At 48.3% G+C, this 20907-nt stretch overlaps 1 protein-coding gene and 1 pseudogene across 2 annotated transcripts in view; both read right to left on the minus strand.

The window, feature by feature from the left end:
* The window catches only part of Ziz (dedicator of cytokinesis protein Ziz), a 209292-nt gene extending 188816 nt beyond the window's left edge, over positions 1-20476 (minus strand). For both annotated transcript variants that reach the window (XM_055075992.2, XM_050187159.3), the window contains exon 1: positions 19956-20476. In XM_055075992.2, coding sequence (XP_054931967.1) covers positions 19956-20054 — 99 coding nt within the window. In that variant the 5' untranslated portion in view covers positions 20055-20476. The remainder of the gene's footprint in view (positions 1-19955) is intronic.
* Positions 6685-12046, minus strand: LOC126540364 (piggyBac transposable element-derived protein 2-like; annotated as a pseudogene).
* Positions 20477-20907: the final 431 nt, after the last annotated feature.

A 20907-nucleotide genomic window follows, 5' to 3' on the forward strand; every position in this document is an offset into this window, starting at 1 on the left:
CTCCGCGGAGACAGGTGCGTTGGTAATCGTAGCCACACAGGCTAGAGCTGATGATGAAAATACTTTACAATGAGCAATAGGCAGCTTTAAAAATAACGTTCTCAAGTGGTCATACATACCTGGCGCCACTCCCCCTTCCCCTCAAAACACACACGCACAAACAAAACCTTTGTACGCATTTTGAGTTCTTTAGTCACGCCTGTCAGATGGCGTACCTTGGGGTCCCCTATTTCTAAAACTTCCTAATGACGAACGTTCGGTTAACGTTCCACAACAAGAAATGCCTCCATTTAGCAGCATGTCCGTAAGCTTTCTGTATCCAGTTCAGCCATGTGCCCACGGGCGCGTAAACTTTCCGACAGCAAACATCATAACCTCCTGGCACACCACGTAGACGAACAAGAGGCAAAGGCTCATAACTTATAATCTAAATGAAACCAGACTCCTTTCATTTCTTCCGTTCTGTTAGAGATAGCCAAACGAGAAACTTTAACAAAAAGAAATAAATAAATAAAAGAAAGAAATAGGAGCGAACGAGACCAAACTCGGCCAGCAGCGCAGTACAGCAGTCAGCCAAAACAAGGCCGCGAGAAACAACACACGCACACTTTCACCCGCGGCCGCCCGTGCCCATTGAAATACAAAGGGGGAGCGAACGTAACAGCCACGCAAGCCCGTGAGCGCGCAAGCGCACTGCCGCTCCCGCGGAATTCATTTTGACGCATTCCCCTGTTGCTCACTCCGTCGTGCTAACAGATGAGGCCAGCAGAGGCGCACTTCCTCGTATTCAGCGCTGCCCCTCCTTTTGTGCGCGACCACCGACGTCGGCAGTGGCATAGAAAAGCTAATAAAAAGGAAACAATGGCTTCGTTGTGTCGGTTTAAAAGCCGCCACGCTCCGCCGTCCGCGGATATGATTATGAAGGCGGTCTTAGGGCAGGGGGAGGGGGGAGGTGAGGGGACCGCGCAACAATTGGGCAGGAAATGCCCGGCTGACCCCGCTTTTGCGTCGTCGGCAGTGCACACATTTTATGCCATCGAACGCGCTAAAAGAAACATTCTCCGCAATGCAAACTAAAACGACGGACGAGCCACTATGTTTACCGTACGGGATCTGCAGCTAAACTAAACAAAACTCCATGGCTGCCCGGCGAATGAGACATGTAAGAGCTGTGCATTACAGTAACAGTAGCACGTACCATGCCGATTTGGAGAGATTGCAACTTTAGGCAAAATGCCTTTTAGAGCGCAGCTCTTTGGCGTCCGTTCCTGGGTTTCGCGTCGTCGTCGGCGTTGTCGTCGGCCTCGTAACCAGCTCCGCCCCCCTTTCATCCCCCCAGCGCTAGCAGCGACCGACTGATACCGCTGGATGCCGCTGACGCCGCTAGAGAGTCAAGATAACGTGACTGCATAGAACACCGTCGCCGCCATGCAGAAAGAGGAGGAAAGGGTCCCCCCCCCCTGTTCTTGTGTGGCGGATAGGGTGCTCTTCAGTTGCCGACGCGCCGGTTATTTCACGTAGGCCCCGGCACGTCGACGAATACGTGACCACCTTCCCACGGCTAGACCTGGTTCTTAGCGCTGCGGAAGCGAGGGTATCTTATTGTTTGTGTCGGCATCGGCGGCGTTGTCCCTGAAACCAACTCCGCAGCTGGGGTTGACTCACTATCGGCGTCAGCGGCATCAGTCAGTCGCTGCTATCTCTTCCCTCCTCCCTTTATCGTGTTGTCCGCTTGCTGCGCGCGCTTCTGCCCCCATCGTTTGCCGCTGGGTGTACACGCCGCCCCCCTCCCCCCCTCTTCCTGCGAGTCTCCGGTTGTCAAAGCGCCGGCTCGAACTTAATTCCTTTCTTCGCTCCTCCTCCAATGCAACCCCTGTGCGGTGGCAATCAGAGAGCCAGATCGGTGGCGGCGGATCTGTATATGTGCACCGCCCGAGCCGAAATTGCCGCTGCCGTTCGCCCTGTGCGGTGGCAATCAGAGAGCCAGATCGGTGGCGGCGGATCTGTATATGTGCACCGCCCGAGCCGAAATTGCCGCTGCCGTTCGCCACTGCGAAATTATCTGCCAGTTCTTTCTGAGCCATGAGCGAGACGACCGATGGGACTTTAATGTTGACATAAAGACAAACAGCAATTTCCTAACACTTATGCGGGAGAACATCCCGTTCCTCTCGCTCGTAACGCGTCCCACGGCTGTGACAACCTCGCGAGGCACTTGTATAGATCTCGTCTTTGAGAATCAAGCATTGGTGTACCAAGTCGAACATATATCAGTCTATTTCTCCGACCACAAAGCTTCCTTCATGACTGTCAAGAACTGTTAGTGGAGTCTTTGTTAAAGGAATACGTGTGAAAAATAAAAAAAAAAAAATTCTGTGATAGCGCATACATGTGTTGCTCGATTTCTTTGCCTCAATCTATCGAAAAGGTGAAACAGCTTATTTGCTGCGCTCAAATTTCGCATTAGGAAGTAACGTAATCGTCGGTAATTTTTTTTATTGCGATAGCAATTATATGGACACTCCAAGATAATTTTTTCAGCGCCTAAACATCAATTTGTTAGTGCTTTGTCATAGCCTTAATTATTTTATTTATAACGCTATCATCCACTGCGGAACTGGTGAAGGCAGCCAATTATTGCCAGAAACAATTTACCGGTGCTTAGTCTGTTACTAACTGCTTTTCAGCGGACGAGGGCATCGCTGAGAAGGGCTCAACTACGCTACGTTACGATACACTTGAAAGTGACTTAGCTTACTTGTGGGTTGACCTCACTTTTTTTTTTTTTTTTAAGCCTAAATCCTCCAGAAACTTGAATGCTCGGGCCCAACTCTCATCCGGATGGGCTCAAATAGGCCGTTCAGGAAAAATGCCCTCGCCCCCATCCTTAACAAACGCATTACAGATAAAATTAGTTCGAGACTTTCATCTGTCACGGACAAAAATCCCGGGTTTTCGGTATACTGAAAGAATTGTCAAGTTCTTGCCTACGAACATTCTAGAATTCCGGAGGGTATTGGACCAATAGACGTTCCAAAGTACAAGTATGTGTCCCTAACTTCGGTCGATATTGAGCATTCATAAAAGAAACGATACTCAGAGAAAAAAAAAGGCGCGACACGACACCCGAAAATATTGAGACGCACGGTGCTTCATTGTCACTGCTTTCACAACTCTGCTTACGCTGTCGTTAGTCAATTTCAGATAAATGTTGCAACCTACGCAACTTGCCTGATTCCGCTTTGTCGAGAAAATAAACTGAATTTCTGAAAACGAAGACTTAGTGGACGTCTGTTCCTTAGAAAATGATAATTTATTCCGAGGTGCACTGCGGAAGTTCTTTTTAATTGAGCCTATCAATGGCCCAAAGAACAGTATTTGGCACCTATATATACCTTAAATTACCACTTTAGTGCCTGTCATAGGCCCGGCTAAACCACAATTTTTAATTGACAAAACATCCGGCCTCTATACGGATACGATATCGCTGAATCTCGATACCCGTGATGCAAACGTCACGTTCGCGTAATACATTTCCAGCCTATAGATGCATCTTGGTCTCGCGTTCCCGTGAAAAGCACGAAAAATACAAGCTCGGGTAGCGTTCCATCCTCCCGCGTTTTAGACGCGTTCTCCCGTACGTGGGTGACCGATTGGCCTTGTTTCCGTTCTGTGGCAACGTTTCGAGAAAACAGAGAATTTTAAATATGGGCCCAGAAGTGTGAGGCCCCAAAGAGCTTTGCGGGTGTTAGCGTTGGCTAATAATTAGTTAGCGTTAGCGTTGGCTTTAAGAATACGGCTTTGCATTTGCCGACAGCGTCTTGCGCTTGCAGCGCCACTTCGGCGTCAAAGAAAATCTATTATAAATATTAGAATATACTGTTTTATAATATGAAGATCGAGTAATCTTGACGTTCGTGTTTTCGCGTTTATTTACAATTTAGGGGTTATCCTGTTAGCAGCAAGCAATTTGTTGCGCTCCGTTTTGAGTAACCAACTTTACGTGCCTTCACGAGCCAAGCGAAGCCGTGTTAGGCCTACGTACAAGCCATGAAATAGACAACCGAATTCGGAACCTGCGGCGTTTAATGAATCAATCTTCATAACGCACGCTAGCTGAGAGAAAGCGATAAACGCAGTCACTTCTCCTAGTTTACGAACTTCGCGCGTTGCCACGAATCGAGCCCAGTTTGGTGCTATATAGGTTATCGCCGTCGCTTCGATGGGTACCGCCATGTTTCCTGACGCAAAGCTTTTGGGGCTCCCGCTAAATCAGTGAAATAGCGTGCCCCGCACAAACCCCAAAACGCAGTTTGCGTCTCGCACATGCGCAGTGGCTTCGACGCTATTTCTTTGGGGCCCCTATTCTAAAACTCTCGAACATCTCGCGTTTCGCTTCCACCAGACAAGCCCTCGTCCCGAAGAAGTGGCGCTGGCTTGTACACCTGGGCCTTTGGGCACTTGTTCTCTTTATACATACGCTGGATACAGCAGGTACCTGTGACGCTTCGGTTTGTGGCACTGGAAAATTTAATGACAATTATAGCTGCTCGATCCGCGTGTACCTGTCACGGTGTGGTTGTGAACAGCGCCGCGGCAGCAGCATTTTTATGGGGGTTATAAATGCAAAGAACGCTCGTGTATAAGATGTAAGTGCACGTTAAGGAAGTTAAGGAACAACAGGTGGTCGAAGTTAACCCGGAGTCCCCTCCACTATAAGGCATTAATGAGAGCGTGGTTTGGCACGCAATATCTCAGAATTTAATACTTGATTTTGTGATGTATAGTTCTGCCTTTGCAACCGGCGCTGTGAAGACACCGAAGGAGGACGACAAAAGCGCTGCCTTGTCCAGCCCGCTTCCTCGCGTCATCCAATCCCCGACTTTCTTTTTTTTTTTTTTGTCTATCGCTTAATTCCTGCTCTCCGCGACCGCGCTGCGGTGCTCCGACAGCGCGGCTAATTGACTGATTGATGTTTAATGGCGCAAGGGCCAGGTTACAGCGCGGCTGACACCGACGAGCATACGAGTAGAACGACCGTGGACGCACAGCCTGCGTACGGAATCACATGCAGCCTAGACTTTAGCCGCAAGAAACGCTACAGAAAAAATGAATAAGTTGAGCTGCAACACTAAATAACCTTGTGATGCAATACCGAAGAACAAAAAGAAAAAGCCAGTCTTATACCTTGAGAGGGGGCTTTTTAAAAGGCACAAAAGACGCAAGAACGGAAGACGCGTCTTGCGACGCCGCCTTGAAGTTCCCGTCCTAGCATGCCGAGGCGCCAGGAATCCCGACGGCGTCTCCCCGGGCCTATAGTTCATTTTTTTTTAATCTACTGATGGACTACATTGTGTTCTACGGGTGCGAATTAGACTAAACGTGCCCCCCCCCCCCCTCCCCCCATGCCTCGATAACTTTCTTACTGCACCACAAGAGCCGAAATATAAGAAATGTTTTAAAATCCAAGACGCGACGCTGACGTAATATACAGGCGCTGAGATTTCGGGGCGACGTTCAAAATACTAAAGTTTAGCCTTTATTGTGTTGTTGTAGTAACGAACCTCTTACCGCGCGAAGTTGACGAAAATGGAATTTTGACGGTATGCCTCGTCAGTCGAATTCGGTCTAACCGGATTCAGTGGCCTCGTTTCTTATTTTTTTTTTATGTGTCCAATTGTACGCAGCGGTACACACGTCTGCCCTCAAGCCGGTCTCAGCAACATCGTTTTTTTTTTTCTCATGAGAGATCCAGATTAGTGCACTTAGTTCCCCGAGTGCACATTTTAACCCTCCACATGAGACGGCGCGTTAACATTGCGAAAAATTCCGCCAGGCGCCAGTGCGTGCTACAGCATCTATAAATGACAGCAGTCGCAGAAGGCTTCGAGGTCAATGTGACGTTCAAGTCATACTCGCGATCTCCCTCACGTTTACCTAGGGTGATAAAATGGAGGCGACCGTACAGAACGAGCGACAGCCTTAATGGAAAGAAAGAAAGAAAGAAAGAAAGAAAGAAAGAAAGAAAGAAAGAAAGGCGCGCGCCGTTAAAGGCGTCGCAAAGTATAAGAACAAGCAACGAGCGCCCTGCGACGTTCCCAGACGATATGCTCTATCCTCAACGGGGAATAAAATACGCTTTCTTTGTATCTCTCTCTTTTCCACGGAGACGTCGTATATAATACGAGGCAAAAGAAAAGAAGTGCACCTGGTACAATTCTTTTCGAGGTTGGTGTCCGAGTTGGAACGGCATATCCCAGTGAAATAACGGCCAGCTGTACGACATTCCTGCTATGAGGACGCTTTCAACGAGTTTCTATTGCATGCCTCCACAGCATGCGGCTTTGTGTGTCCAAAAGGTGTTTTAGGCAGCACAAAAAAAAAAAAATGAGGCAGTTTAGCTGTTGTGTGGGCAAAGTATTTGTGTGGATGCCTACAGGTATACTTAACCCTTTGCTGCACAATTTTTTCTTTTGCCATAAAATTATTCACGTCGTTGCAGGGAACCATAAAAATAGCTGTACTAATAAAAAAAATATCTTCAGTGGACTTTTACAGTTTTTATAAGCAGAAAAGGGTACGTTGCATATTTGCAACAACGTGCACATAAAGAAAAAGTTGAGGAAAGCCCGGTTTATAGTGTTTCAAACTAACATTTATTTACATGACAATCAGCAAGGGGGAACATGTACAACAGAAAGCTATTTCACTTGCTTGCTTGAAAAGGTTGGTTCTATACCTTGAGCAGTAATCAGTAAGTAATGAGAAACGGTGGACTCATTTTGTAGTGTGGTACACAAAAAAGCAATTGGTCTTGTTCGTGGAACAGAGATGCACTCCACACTTAACGCAGTAGCTCATGCAGATTACTGTGCAGCCAGGAAGCTTGCAGCGCTGCCGCTTCTTGCTCCAAAGAACCCAGTGACCAACCTGAGGAAAGCAATGAAAATAATGAGCACTGAGACAAAGCTTCTGAGATGAGAAATAATACATGATCTAGCCTGACATCCTGAGTTGGAGTTGATGGTCCCCTTTTTTTTTTCTTCTCGTCAGAGCTTGTTCTGTTGACTCATAGCTAGGCCTTCCTCGCTTTTTCAGCGCCGTCTTCCCAGCCTTGCAGCCAGTGATGCAGCCAGGTCCATCCTGAACTCAGCCAACGGAAGTAGCCTTTCAGTGTACTGATCGCGTTTTTTCATGACGTTCCTCTTGTAAAGCAACCAAGCATTTACAGCTGTCAAGTCAAGAATGTGCAGAAAAACACGAAAATAATGTCTTTTCTACCTCAAGCAGGGACAGTAAATGGAGATGAGGGAGTTAAAAAGGTCGACGCCTCCCATGTGCTTATTGTAGATGGTGATCACTGCAGGGCATGGTATCTCATTCTGCTCTTTCTTCTTTTTTTTTGACGATTATACCTTGATGCACTTTTTGCAGGCTGTGTTCCAACAAAGGAAGAGAGCAAAGTCGCTGCTCGGGTATCTTGCTACCTTGTGCATGACAGTTCAATTCTATCCACAACCGCAACCCTCTCTTCAAAGTGACCTCTTCCTTTTTTTTTTCATTTCCTGCTCGCTAGGCAGGCTCACTGCAAGGACCCGGTTTGTCCGCACAGTACCAATGCAGTGTACAGAGTCTTTTTCTAGGTACACCTGCAAACTTGGGCAGTTGAAATAGTTGTCGAAGTACACTTTGTGGTGTACGCCTCTCGGAATCATTCTACTCAAGCGAACAACATTTTCACTCGCTCCACAGTCAAGCTCCCCTGAAAGTCTTTGCGCCGAGTTCTCCTGTCCGGTATACACCTCCAATTTGTAAAAGAAGCCGCTTACACCGGAGAGCACGAAAACATTGTAATCCCATTTTTTGGGCTTCTTGCGACAGTACTGCTTGAGGTTGAGGGAGCTTCTACCTTTGAAGGGTATAATCTGTTCATCAATAGACAGATGCTCTTCAAGAGGCACAAGCGACAACTGTTCATTGATGGTATCAATGAGAGAACGCACGTTCGTAAGCCGATCTCTTCCTGGCGCGTCCTTTGGCCCGAGAGTACTATTGTCAATAAAGTGGGTGTTATGCTTCAGTTCAAAGCGACGCACAGGAAAGTTGTCAGCCACTTGGCTAACCCTGGTTTCTGCACTCCAGTAGCACTTCGAGTTCCTCATTTGAGTGATCGACATCCACATGCGGCGTGTCCCAATAAACTCTCCCATCTCTTCTGCGGTGGTACAAAGAGGCTGACTCACGTCTTTCTGGAGCGCATACAAATTGCTCTGATCTGCAATTAGCGAAATCAGCGAGCCATGGAAGAGAAACTTGAAGTATTGGAATGGTGTCTCTAGTTGTGAAATGTACTCTGGGAGTTCACTTTGTCCAGAGAACTGAACTGTCTCCGGATCTCTCACTAGATTCGCCTTCTTCCAAATGATCCTTCTCTTAGCTTGTATAAAACGGTGGTCAGGTGTTATTTGCTGTACCTTCGTCCTCGTCGGAGCATGCACTCAACTCGCTTGTGCTGTCGCTTAGCTTTTCGAGATCAGGTTGAACATCTGCAGCCCCAACAGACAGCGATATACAGGGAATAAAATAAGCGGTAAAACAAAGCGAAATGCAGATATAGAAAACAAGGTGCCTCTGTATATTGAAAGAAGGCGGAACCACTATGCACGATGTCTTCGCGTTATAACCAAAAATTTAAAACACAGGAGCACAGACATAAGGGTGAAGCCGTAACAAAACGAGACAGCAGCTAGCGCGCACACACCCTGATTAAAAAATTCGGGCATTCCACCAGGCAACACATTTCACACACGATAAATCCAAACAGACTTACACTCGGGGTCGTCGTCACTCCCGGTAAGTTCGCTGTTTTGGCTATCTGACGGAATAGCTCGGCAATAATAGCGTTTAGGATCCATTTCTAGTTCGAGAACAAAAAAACAAACCCCGTGAGCACGTTGTTGCAAATACGCAACGTAGTAACTTTCCGTCGCGAGAAACAAACTATTGCGAGAAAATAATATGTTTTGCCATCTAAACGATTAGGAGGATGTATTACACAGCTTAACATTTTTTTCCACAGGTTATTCCGTTCAGAAAGGCATTTATAACTGGCAAAACTTACCTGTATAGCTACGTGCTGGCGCGAGCAGCGTCCACCACGTTTGTTTGGCAATAGTTGCGCAGAATGAACACAGAGGGCAGAAAATGTAGACGTGGTTTTCAAACTATTGTTGCAGAAATGCAACATCGTGTACAGGAAGAAACAACTGAACTTAGATTTTGTTTTATGGCAGTTTATCGGTATGTTGCATATATGCAACAAGGTGCAGTAAAGGGTTAAGCCAAGAGATGCACACGAGTCGCCACTACGCCAACGTCCCTAAATTCGCTTTTCCAGAGCTAAAACGTCCAGTCTTCGAGATTTGTTGGTACGAATATAAGTTTTATTTGCGGTGATTATGAAGCAACCTCGGTGAATGGATGCGAGAAAATCCAACATGAAAACATTTTATTCTTGAAACATTTCGCTGAACGCAAGATAAAAAGCATGTAGTCATGCACCGTGCATCGATTTTAATATTCCGACAGCAAAACGTCTTCCCGACGGGGACATTTCCCAACGATGCATGCACGTTTTAAAAGCCAAATAACTGCCCAAGCAACTGTTCTTTATCTCACGGTCCCTGTTTTACGAATTAGTGATTATATTTGACAATTCATGAACGAAAATGGCTTTTTTCTTTATTTAACCTGTAGGTGTGCAAGAGTCCTTGCGACATCATACATGAAAGTGACCACGTGAGCGAGCTCGCAAGCGACCGACCTCCAAACAAGCCCTCTGAAGCAAAAAAAGTCGCAATTTCGCCCGAAACGAGAAGCATTCATTGCGATAGCAAATTAGTAGACCGCTATACGAACGATAGCAGTTTTATCGACCGTATAATCTAGTAAACATTCACTTACTCTCTAAATTGACAAGCGTGGTGTCACGCGCAAACAAGCAAACGTGAACACTTCTCACTCGATGACCGCGCGCACTGGCTGTCAAAACGCTGGAGTGGGAAAGCGCGGCAGCAGCAGCGAGCGAAGTGACCTTTGTACTGCCTCTGGCTTCAACACGAACTAAGCGGCGAGAACACAGCACACACGAAGCTATCAGCACTCGGCGCACTCTGTCCCATCGCAGATTGCTTTTAAGATAGGGCCCGCGCAGCCTTGCCATACGCAGCGCCGCCGGAGTAGAACGCCCCTCCCCTCCACCCGGTGCCTTGCGTGCGACTGAGGACGGCGCGCTTCCTCCCCGCTTTCCTCCCTTGTGCGCAAGAGACTGAGCTACCATCGTCGGCTCACCCTCGCACGCTTTCCCTCACACATATACAGCAAACGGCGCGCGGCGACATGTTTAGAGACGTAAAATTTCGTGAAATTTTGAGGGGCATGAAAAAACCGGTTTCTTTCACGTTTCTTTTTTTTAAGAAAGATACTCGAAATTGAAAAAGGACGATTGCGCACAGAGCTATTAAAAAGCCGACACATTAATTTCTCTAAAACTGAAAATAATATAATCAATGCATCACAAAAGGCCCAGCAGAGCTTGCGGGTTCAAAATATGGGCACGATTTCACGTCAGGGCCATTGATTTCACATCAAACCGTCAAGGCAGACATTTGTATCAGTCTCTGTCCGATTCATTTCCGCTTGACGCGTCCACGCTTCACTGTGCAGTGGACGAAGCCTTCAGGACATCGAGGTTCGAGTGCACGTACACAAGTTTTTTAACGCGATCCCCTGGGAACCTCTTGCGTAGTTTGGTATGCACATTTCCAAACTCGGACGAGTTTCTTTCCCATGCCGCAGAAGAAAAGGGGATTCTGCAGTACGAGACAGGTGAGGAGGCTCGAGGGTTGGTTGAAGTAAAGCCCATGTCTCGCCCCCCCCCCCCCCCCTGGATGAATCCAGGTGCTTCGCAGACACCCAAACTCTTCCTTTTGGGTACGTCGAAAGGAGTCGCCCTGCAACAGAATTCTGCGAAGAATTCATTCCGTAGAAAGCACCGCAGTGCGAGAACAACTGCACTAAAGAACGGGTGGAGCGAGAGTTTTGCCTGTTAAGTACATGAAACGGAGTTACCCGTAAATAATGAACAATTAGTAATGAAACTTTAAGATGTGAAGTATAAATATAAACACTATAGCTATAACCCTAGTCTCTCTTCTCGCGTCCCTTTTAGGAAGGAAGACAGAAACAGGCCACAAAAGCAACACGCGCGTTAGAGTCCGATTCATGCCTTTACAATTAGAAAGTGAGAATGAGAGTGTGCGAGAAAGGAAAACTCGAGCCTCGAATGGACACGGCCGAAATCGGCGGCATTCAGGAATTCCTGCACTACAGATACCGTTCTGCCACGCGGCCGCCGAAAGAGCACAGCATTCTTCACCGACCTGTCTACAACTTCATTGCGGGATCATTCGAGAGAATCCACCAAGCGCATACACAGTAAAACCGCGGTCGTTTGATTCGGATTCCCGACGACGGGCGATATTTTTAGGAGGTACACGGCAGAGCGGCACGCGCCGGCGCCCAGTTTCGCACTTCCTGCATGCAGGAAGAACGTGCCTATACGTGCCGCCAATTCTTCGGCGGTGAACACGGTCGAGGACGTTGTCATAGCCACGGGCGAAAAGATTGCCATGCACGGATGCACCGAGAATCGCTCCGCCTATATGTAGACCATGAAACTTCCACATCAGGTCTCGCGGAAGTCGAACGCGCGTATTAAACGGGGTTGTCACGAGCGCTTCGCACACAATTCGCAAGGCGTGGACGATAAAAGCGGAACTAAGGGAAATGGTGGTGGAGCCGACTCGTCTTCCTCCACCTTCCCCCCCACCACAAATCACCGGTACCGCGTCCTCTGCCTGCCCGATACTTTCCCAAACAAAAGAAAATATTAATGCGCGACAAGTAGCATTTTCTCTCTAAACTATATGCAATGCATTTTCTAGAATCAGGAGTTACCTTCAACAACCTCAATGTGCAAGGACATTGTTGAGCCCTGAGCCCCTTGCATGTGTGTTAACCATTGGTATCTTTAAACATTCGATTTTGAATATTTGCCGCGTCGGGCGAACCTATTGCGATTTGACACACGATGCACTAATAATATGCTAAAGAAAAACTAAAATGTATCGGAACACATGCCTGGCCTCAAGGTCTACAATAAAGCCCGCCAGAAAAAAAAAAGAAAAAGCTTTTCATAAGCTGTAGTATCACTTCAAAGGTATCGCTTCAAAATAGGCTGTTAGACTGCAAGAAAGTATCCAACATTTGATATGATACATACATATCACGCTTACCCTACCAAAGCTTACTGCCCTGATCTGCCTGCTAAAGATCAAACCTCTGGTGGGCCGACGGTATACACAAACAAAAAATATTTGACCCGCAACCTCCCATAAGGCTGGGGCCGAATTCCGCCCATGATCGGGACGCGTGGCATTAAGATTCCTTCTCGCTCGATTCTGTTCCTTCCATACGACCCATGCACCGCTCACGGCCGGCCGATCCTGGCAATAATGTATACGCTGGGCGCCGCGCGAATTACTGACCAAGCGCGGAAGTGAACATAGAATCCGAATAGAATCGCCACACTATCGAAACGCAACCCACTGCGTAGAATGCATGCAGCGCATTCTATAACTCCATCAGCTGGGCGTGTCGCGCCAGTTTCAACGCCGTCCTCCCTGCTATAGTCTCGCTGGTGTATGTTTGTTGTGACGTATACGCTCGAGACATTATACCGCAATTGATAAACTGGCGCCAGGGCGGAACGATTTTCGTCCGCATTTGCAATGCTTCGGCCGGCCTGCAGCTGGCAGCACCCCTTCTCCTCCTCATCGTCTTCCTCCTAAAAGGATCGTATCACCACGGAATTCGGACCGACCGTGCTCGCATCGTCGGCATTCCAATGTGCAGTCGCGAGCAAAAGTTTGAAGACCACAGACGCAGCGAAAAAAAAACTTGGACAGCGCTGAAGCTTCGCCTTTAAGAGCGGAACGCGATAACATTCAAAGATCCCCGACTGCTTCTCACGCGTCCCGGCAACTGCAGCTTATGTAACCGTTATGCTTACGGGGAAACACTGGCGGCCAACGCTATGCACGAAGGCGAGCTTAAATGCGACCTCTCGCTTACGTGGGCCGATCCCAGAGGTTGTGCACAGCCGCGCCAAATAAATTACATCGTTCCCAGGTTTCCGTTATTGTTTCGCACTTTTAGTATTTCAGTCTGAGATGATTTAACAGAAAAGGCACGCGCTGTCGGTGTTTTGTTTCCTGACATTTGTTTGTGGGCTGTCATTCTTGAAGTTCCGAGGAATAATCTTGTCAAGAATGTAAGAAAAGGTATGCGCAACTTGGAGTGATAGAATGGTGTGGCAATATAACCCGCATATACCGCGTGTCATATAGCAAGGCGTGGCATATACTTATACCTAAATACATAGGAGAATTTTCGCTCATGGACAACTCCGCCGACGCCGAAGCCGACATCGAATTTTCTGCGACATGTGGCCCTTAACGCTATCGCGTTAAAAATTATTTTCTTCGCAGCTTAGGCACGCACGCTCAAATCAAGATGTACAAGTTGGATCGCAATGTTCGGTTGAGGAAATTCCACTTGCACGGCTGTGTTAGAAGCTTTGTTTTTTTGTTTTTGCTGATGTCGCAGTCTCGACTTCTTCACCCAGTTGTATACTAGCGCTTATGGGCGTATGTTTAATGAAGAACTTTCATATAGTATAGCTCTTATAAGGAGCGTAAATCTACATTGTTTCTTGTGCGCAGGATCCAGCGCAAACGCAGGCGTCAATGAATACACTGGCAGCCACAAAAACGCGGGTGTACCAGCATCGTGCTTTTTTCAAGGAACCGCACAACGGAACTTCTTAAACGCGCGTGTGTGTGAGTGGTGGACGCTCACAAACGGTGCCCCCGTGGGTTGCGATGGCGACTTCTCCAGGACCAAGTCATCTCTCTCCCTCTCTCTCTCCTCCTCTACACTTTTGCGCAAGGTGCGACGGATGACGGAAAAGAGCGGCGTAACGACAGTGGAAGAGAGCATACGAAGCCGGCAGCGAGTGCCCTAAACCGGTTAGTAACGGAAGGTGGATCGCGAAGTAGCATTATATATGCATCGGGGAGGTGGCGCAATATATAGCTATATGGAAGTACGGCATGGCGAGAGCAGCGTGGCGGTCGGTCCATTTGGGACGACTGATGTCGCTGTCGGGAGGCAACGAAACGAGCTTTTGAGTTGACATGGAAGCAGGGAGAGAGAGAGAAAAAAAAGAGATTAATATTTAAATTACCTTCAAGCTACTCGACTTAAGGGATTTCCAGCTTGTGGACCGTCAGCGATTATATTTCCGGAAAAAAAAGAAGAAGGAAGTATGGACACATGGGCGGCACAATCCAAGCGGCGCACACTATACCGCCATTAGGCGGTGAGCGCCTTTCGTTCTTGGCCGCTCAGTTTCCTAGAAGCAGGAAGCTGGTAATGCAATAAGCACCAAAAATAAACAACACTGCTGCTTTCCGAGTGGGCGTAAGAAACAGAGAGGTTGGAAATGAACACCTTTACGAGATCTATGGCACTAGTCGACGAAGCTGCGGAAATTTACACTTTGCGTCCGTGATTAATCTTTGCTTTCTATGAGTAAAGTGCGGCACACACACACACACACAAACCGCGCAAAGGAGAAAATTTGACCTGTGACAACCGCAAGTTACGGGGATCGGGTGAGAGAGAAACGACGAGCGGGTAAGAGAGGTTCGCGAGCCTCTCCAGCTGCCGGCGCCGCTTCAATGGGTCAAAATTTAGGTTAATCAAAGCGCCCTCCTTCCTCGCCGATCGACTTTCCTGCACGCCTGGGCACAGCCGAACATTGCGCACGAGCGACATTTTTCTCCGCTGTTTCCTCGCTTTTTTTTCTCGTTGTTCGTTTTCTTCCGTCTCCCTTCTACACTACGTACACACACTCCAGTCGGACTTGTCTTTCCGTCCAAAAACTCGGCACATTCGCTGCCCCCCATTCTGTTCGCCTGACAGCGATCGCAGTGGCAAAAAGCGATCGAGCCGAAGGCTTCCTGCCACCCTTGCCGCGGAGTTGCGAGACCGACCTCTATGTAATCCCGCAAGGCCTCATTTCGAGCGGCCGCCGCGCACCGCTCAGCCAGCCAGCGGGGATATCGAACGCGCCGCCGACTAGCGGGAAACACACGACGCCCGACCGGCGTGCTGGAATGCGAGAAGGGCGTCGAGGGAGGCTCGGGCGCGAGAACCTCGCCGTCCGTCCGCTCGCGCCGGCGCCACGAGAACGTGGTATGCGGTTGCGTGTTCCTCCCTGCGCGCCATATATATATATATATATATATATATATATATATATATATATATATATATATATATATATACGCACCCACATGCACGATCAGGGGGAGAAGGGGGGCGGCGGTGGGAATTACGTACCCGAAACCACCTGTCAAGGTTCCGCCCCTTCTTTTTCTTTCCCTTTAAATGCCGAGGTCACTGACCAAGGCAGCTTTGCTATATAAACACGGACGTATTTTTAAGCCGACTTGCAGGTTGTAGTTTAATTGGTTCCTTTACATAGGTGTCAGACGTGAACATGGTGATCTCCTAAAATTCGGGGCTGTGGGAAGCCGGACTTCTACCACTAAGGGAATTATTCCAAATTTGCTCACCGCGTCTTTCCTCCCCTATCCCATCTCTCTCGCTATCTCATCTTTCTATTCCCTCCTTCGCGTCCCCCAGGGTGGCGAAGCCAACCAGACGCATTTCTGGTTAATATCCCTGCCTTCTCTCTTTACTTCCTCCTCATATGTGCGATATTATAGCGCGGGCACAAACTAGACCGAACAAGAAAAATAATGATAATTAAATTCTACGGTTTTACGCGTATGAATGACTAATATAATGTTGCCGATTATAGATTGTAGGTGCCGTTGTCGACGTCTAAACGACTAGATCTGCCTGGTTTTTAAACCTGCTTTTATGTATGTATATGCCGCGGAGGCAGTCGCTGGAAATGTGCACACCACATGCAGATGTTGTCAATACTTTTTTTTCATGTTTCTGTGAATATCTTCCCGTTTTTTTTTATGCCCTTCACACTTTTACTTAGTACGGTATAGCCACTGTGTGCTGAATTAATTTTGTTAGTATTTTCCTGTTGCTCAGATGTCTATTATTCCTCGTGCTGAAGCCCTGTCTCGCCGAATGGCCTTGAGCTTCACTTCAATTGCCTGCATAATATGTGCAGGAATAAAGAATCATCATTTAAAAAAAACCACAAAAGCACGATCTGATTATGAGGCATGCAACATAGTGAGGGACTCCGTATTAATTCTGACCACTTAGGGTTCTTTAGCGTACGCCCAATGCAGGGGTACACAGGCGTTCTTGCCTTTCGCCCCCATCGAAATTCCGGCCACCGCGGCCAGGGTTTGGTCCCACCACCTCGTAGGCCGAGAAGTATTGCTTCGTCATAGATTCTAGTTCATTAATGCGTGTTTGTTTGTGTGTTGTGTGATGACGATTCGCGAGCTTGCCCAACGAGAAATTCTGACGAACTGAATATCGTGCAATTCTGCCGCTATTCGAAGTTGCCATGCAACTCGGACATGGCTGTTGCAATAAACTTGACACGCGCGCTACAGCATATCAGCTCTCGAATATTTTGCGAACGTTATTCGAGCATGCTATAAAGGGTGTCCCACCTAACTTTAGCGAGTGTTTAAAAATATGCGAATGCCACGAAGCTGGACCGAACATAGGGAATGTTGTTTGCCGTCGCTTAGAGATACTCATTTTTTTTTATTCTACATAGTAAGATAATTAGCCTTAATTAATTAACCAACTTCTCAAATATTCCAATTAGACGAAAATTGCCAATGAGAAAAATTGTAGAGCGACATCAAAAACTACAAGGTGCAGCTTTCTGTCGCTCAATGCGTGCTACATAAAAGTACTTTTCCGAGCGTGAAAGAAGCCCGCAAATGCACGCAAAACTGCCGCGCAACTGGTCGCTCGAGGCACTCTGCGTGTATTCGCGGGCTTTCTGAACGTTCGGAAGAACGCTATGATGTAGCACGTATTAAGGAACGGAAAGCTGTACCGGGAGTTTTTCATGTCGCTCTACAATTTTCTACAAATATCGGCCATCTGTTTTGCTTTTCCTGTTTTGCAATGCGTGTGACGCAGAGAACAGACAGGTGGAAATCTCTTCGTGACTTGCTAGAAACAGACACGGACTCACAGTTGTAGCAGCACGTCGTTTTTTTTTTCTTTTCCAGGCGTTGAACTTTAAATCAGGAATTCGCGAATTAACGTAATATAAATGCTGCGGTCAAGCATTTCCTTAGTGAGGCAATATGCGTTGAAAGATCTGTACGACATTCTCAAAAGCCTTTCAGTGGTTCATAAAAGAAAGTATGACGGCAACGCGCACTTGCAATTTTCGTTTAAAGGCTTTTTCCAAAAGAGTTTTCCATTCTTCCAGGAACATACGACGATCCATTTTTGTTTTGACTCGCGCGCGCTATTACAAAGACACGGTCGACAAATAATCGTAAACTACCGCTTTGTCATACCTTCAAAACCCTTCTCTCTCGTAGATTCCCAGCTTTACCTGCGCTGAACGATCATAACAATCAACAACTCAGGTTCAAGTCATTTCGAAAGCTGACAATATAGGCAAGGGTGAAAGAACGAACACGTTGGCAGTGTGGCATTATTGAATGTACCTTTCTCGCAGTGGAAAAAAACTAATAAAATATACATATATTCCGGGTCGTTGTTTGGCAGCCGAGCACAACTGGTTGGGAAGTATTCGAACATAAATTGAAAAACCTTCGACTCGAAGGCCCGTGATCTATTTCAAAAATATCTACCCACGCACCTCAATTAAGGTAATCTCTCGAAAGCTTCCACGCATTTTTAATCCGGCACTTGAGCCTGTTCAGCCGCAGCGTGGGCACAAGCGTGACTGCGGTGAAACAATGGTAATAACTGCGTAAGTATACCACTTCTACGCATTTGCCCGCATGCTCAGGGCCAGTAGGAAGGAATGATAACGACGGCCTCGAGGGAGACAATATCCCCGCTGTCATTGTCCGGACAATCGCCCACCAGATATTACAATGCACTCGCGCTTCGCCAACTGCGAACACAATCGACAATCAGGAAACGGATACCGCACGTCCGCTTCGAAACGTAATTTAATGTGACACTGCGATATCATCTAAAGTTCGTGCGCGATCGTCACGAAACAGTCAGCCGGTCGCTGAATGAACAGAAGCAAACCAAATGAAACGACCGAGAAGTGAGTTGCCGTGCTCACGTCGGCATCTGCCAAAAAGAGATTGCCTGAGCCCTGTAGCGGACATTTCCACAACCTGAAGCGATGTGCACGAATCGATGTTACGCTTCATTGCTAGTAAAAATAACATGATCGATCTGGAATGGAACGTGGCCAGGAAGACCAAGCAGCCCAATACGGGCCAACGAGCTGACAGGCCTCCTATTAAGGCCCAATAGCCGACGGCTTGTATCGAAACAGGCCGAGAGAGCTGAATATTTCATTGAAAAAATGTACTTTAAAACACGGACCTCTAAGGCCAACAGGCAGAGTAGAGGCAATAAGCGACTCAAAGGGGGCCAGACCGATTGTCGCTAAACTCCGCGCACAAAGTTCAGAGATATGCAAGGGAGTGAGTTGCTTTCACTGCCCAAGAACACCACGTGAACAAGGCAATCTCGAACACTCCATTTGCGACGGCAACAACAGTCGCTGCAAAGCGACTATATGCAGCCCCGGCTTCTCTCGGCTTCAAATTTAATATCGAGAAACTCACGCGATATTTTCCTGCTGCGTACCGCAGAAAAGTACGCTCGCGATGCCAGAGATTGCGAGGGAGAAAGCAGCCACGCAACCTGCGACACTTTCAACTTCAATACAACTGTGATGGGGCAGCCGATCGAGCGAGAGCGCCGCGGGATATCCGGTCAGTGACACTTCGCACAGCAGGCCCGGGCGCAGCGCACAGCCGTGCGTGGGAATACGAGCGTTGGTTAACGCGGAACACGCCATGCACGCACACAGCCTGCGAGGAAGTGGCGGCTTCCGCGCGCGCACCTAGCGTGTTTACGCTGTCGGCTCCGGGAATGTCACCGCCGCGAGTTGGAACCGCGCGCTCACGCAACTGCGAGAAGACACTCGGCGTTACCGTCGGCGCGGCAACCGCGCTGTCAAGGACGCGCCGGACTTTGCACGCCCGCAACCTGCCCCACGAAACCGGTGTCGGCTGATCACAAACGACTAAGCGGTGTTCGCACGAGATTCCACCCTTGACGCACCACGCGCGCCGGCACCTCGGCTGACGAAGGAATTCCTGCAGGCGCACAGAGGCACGCCACCGGACCGTCGGCGTGCGCGTGACGTAAATCATCGGTGCAACCGACGAAGCCCTCCCAACAAACGAAGATTTACCGCCACCCCCTACGCCACCAAGACTCGCGTGTTTCGTCTTCCGTGCAGCATGCGTGATATACTGCGGCAGCGAAATGAAAAATAAATCAAAACACGGGCGCGAACCTCTGCGCGAAGCGGGAGAGCAAGAGTGTCAGGTAGCGTCGTGCAACCAAACCCATTCATTCGGGAACGGCGAAAACGCGCCGTCAGGTCGCGTGTCGTCTCGTGCCGAGCAACGAACGAGCGCCTTCTGCATCGGGCGCGACCAAGCTGTGCGATTCAAACGAGATCTAGGCCTAACCTCGGCAACGACGGGACGCGCCGAGGGACGAACATCTGAGAGGCGGCGGCAACGCGCGGGGGGTAGCAATCCAAGACTGGCATGGGGCACGGTAGTACTCACCAGTTCGGTCGACTCCCTGACCGCTTGCGAGACGGTTTCGCGGGCTTGAGCCGCGGTCCCCGGCTTGCTGAGACCTCGCGTGAATTTCCGTTCTGCCATTTAGCACATAGCGGCACAGAATCCCGAGAAACACCAGAGAACGTGCGACACATCCACCGAGAACGTCGCGAACTCCGTCACAACTTCGCCATGACTGCTTTCGCCAACTGCGAGAAAAAAAGTTGCGCGAGAGACGTGGCGCCATCTATCGCGAGCCAGAAGGAGCGCGAGTACGCGCGAGAATTTGAAAAAGTGACTCATGTGCCAGGAATCCCGTGCGGAACTAATACGTTTGGGAAGCCGTGTACAGATGGCACTAGTGCGCCCGCTAAAGTGACGGGAAAGTGTGGCTGGGGGTTTCATAGCACTCAACTCTGTTTTATTCATTTTTCACTTACTGTACGAGCATGGTTTTTCTTTCCTCCATGTTGAGGAGACACTACTCCATGTCGTTCCTCTCTTTCTTGCTCTTCATCAACACAGCAACACAAATGCAACAGAGGGAATGAACGTGGCAATAAGTATCAAGGTTGATTAAATTTTGGGTTTCACGTGCCAAAACCAAGGTATGATTATGAGGCACGTCGTAATGGTAGATCCCATATTAATTCTGACCACCTGGGATTCTTTGACGTGCACCTAAATCTAAGTACACGAGCGTTGTTTGTATTCCGCCCTGATCGGACTACAGCATCCGTGGCGGGATCTAACCAACGACCTTGAATTATGCCGCACAACGACATAACCGCTGGCTACCACGGTGGGTATATATAAATAAGTGAATGAATAAAAACTCAGTGCCCTTACACTGAAGAAGGGTGACCAGCGAAGCTGTGTATGTACTTCCGCCGCGGGTTGGCCCGGCTTTACACTATCTTCGCGATTGGCCCACGTATGGGGAGTGCTTAACGCC

This window comes from Dermacentor andersoni, chromosome 2, assembly GCF_023375885.2.
Source record: "Dermacentor andersoni chromosome 2, qqDerAnde1_hic_scaffold, whole genome shotgun sequence".
NCBI classification, from domain to species: Eukaryota; Metazoa; Arthropoda; class Arachnida; order Ixodida; family Ixodidae; genus Dermacentor; species Dermacentor andersoni.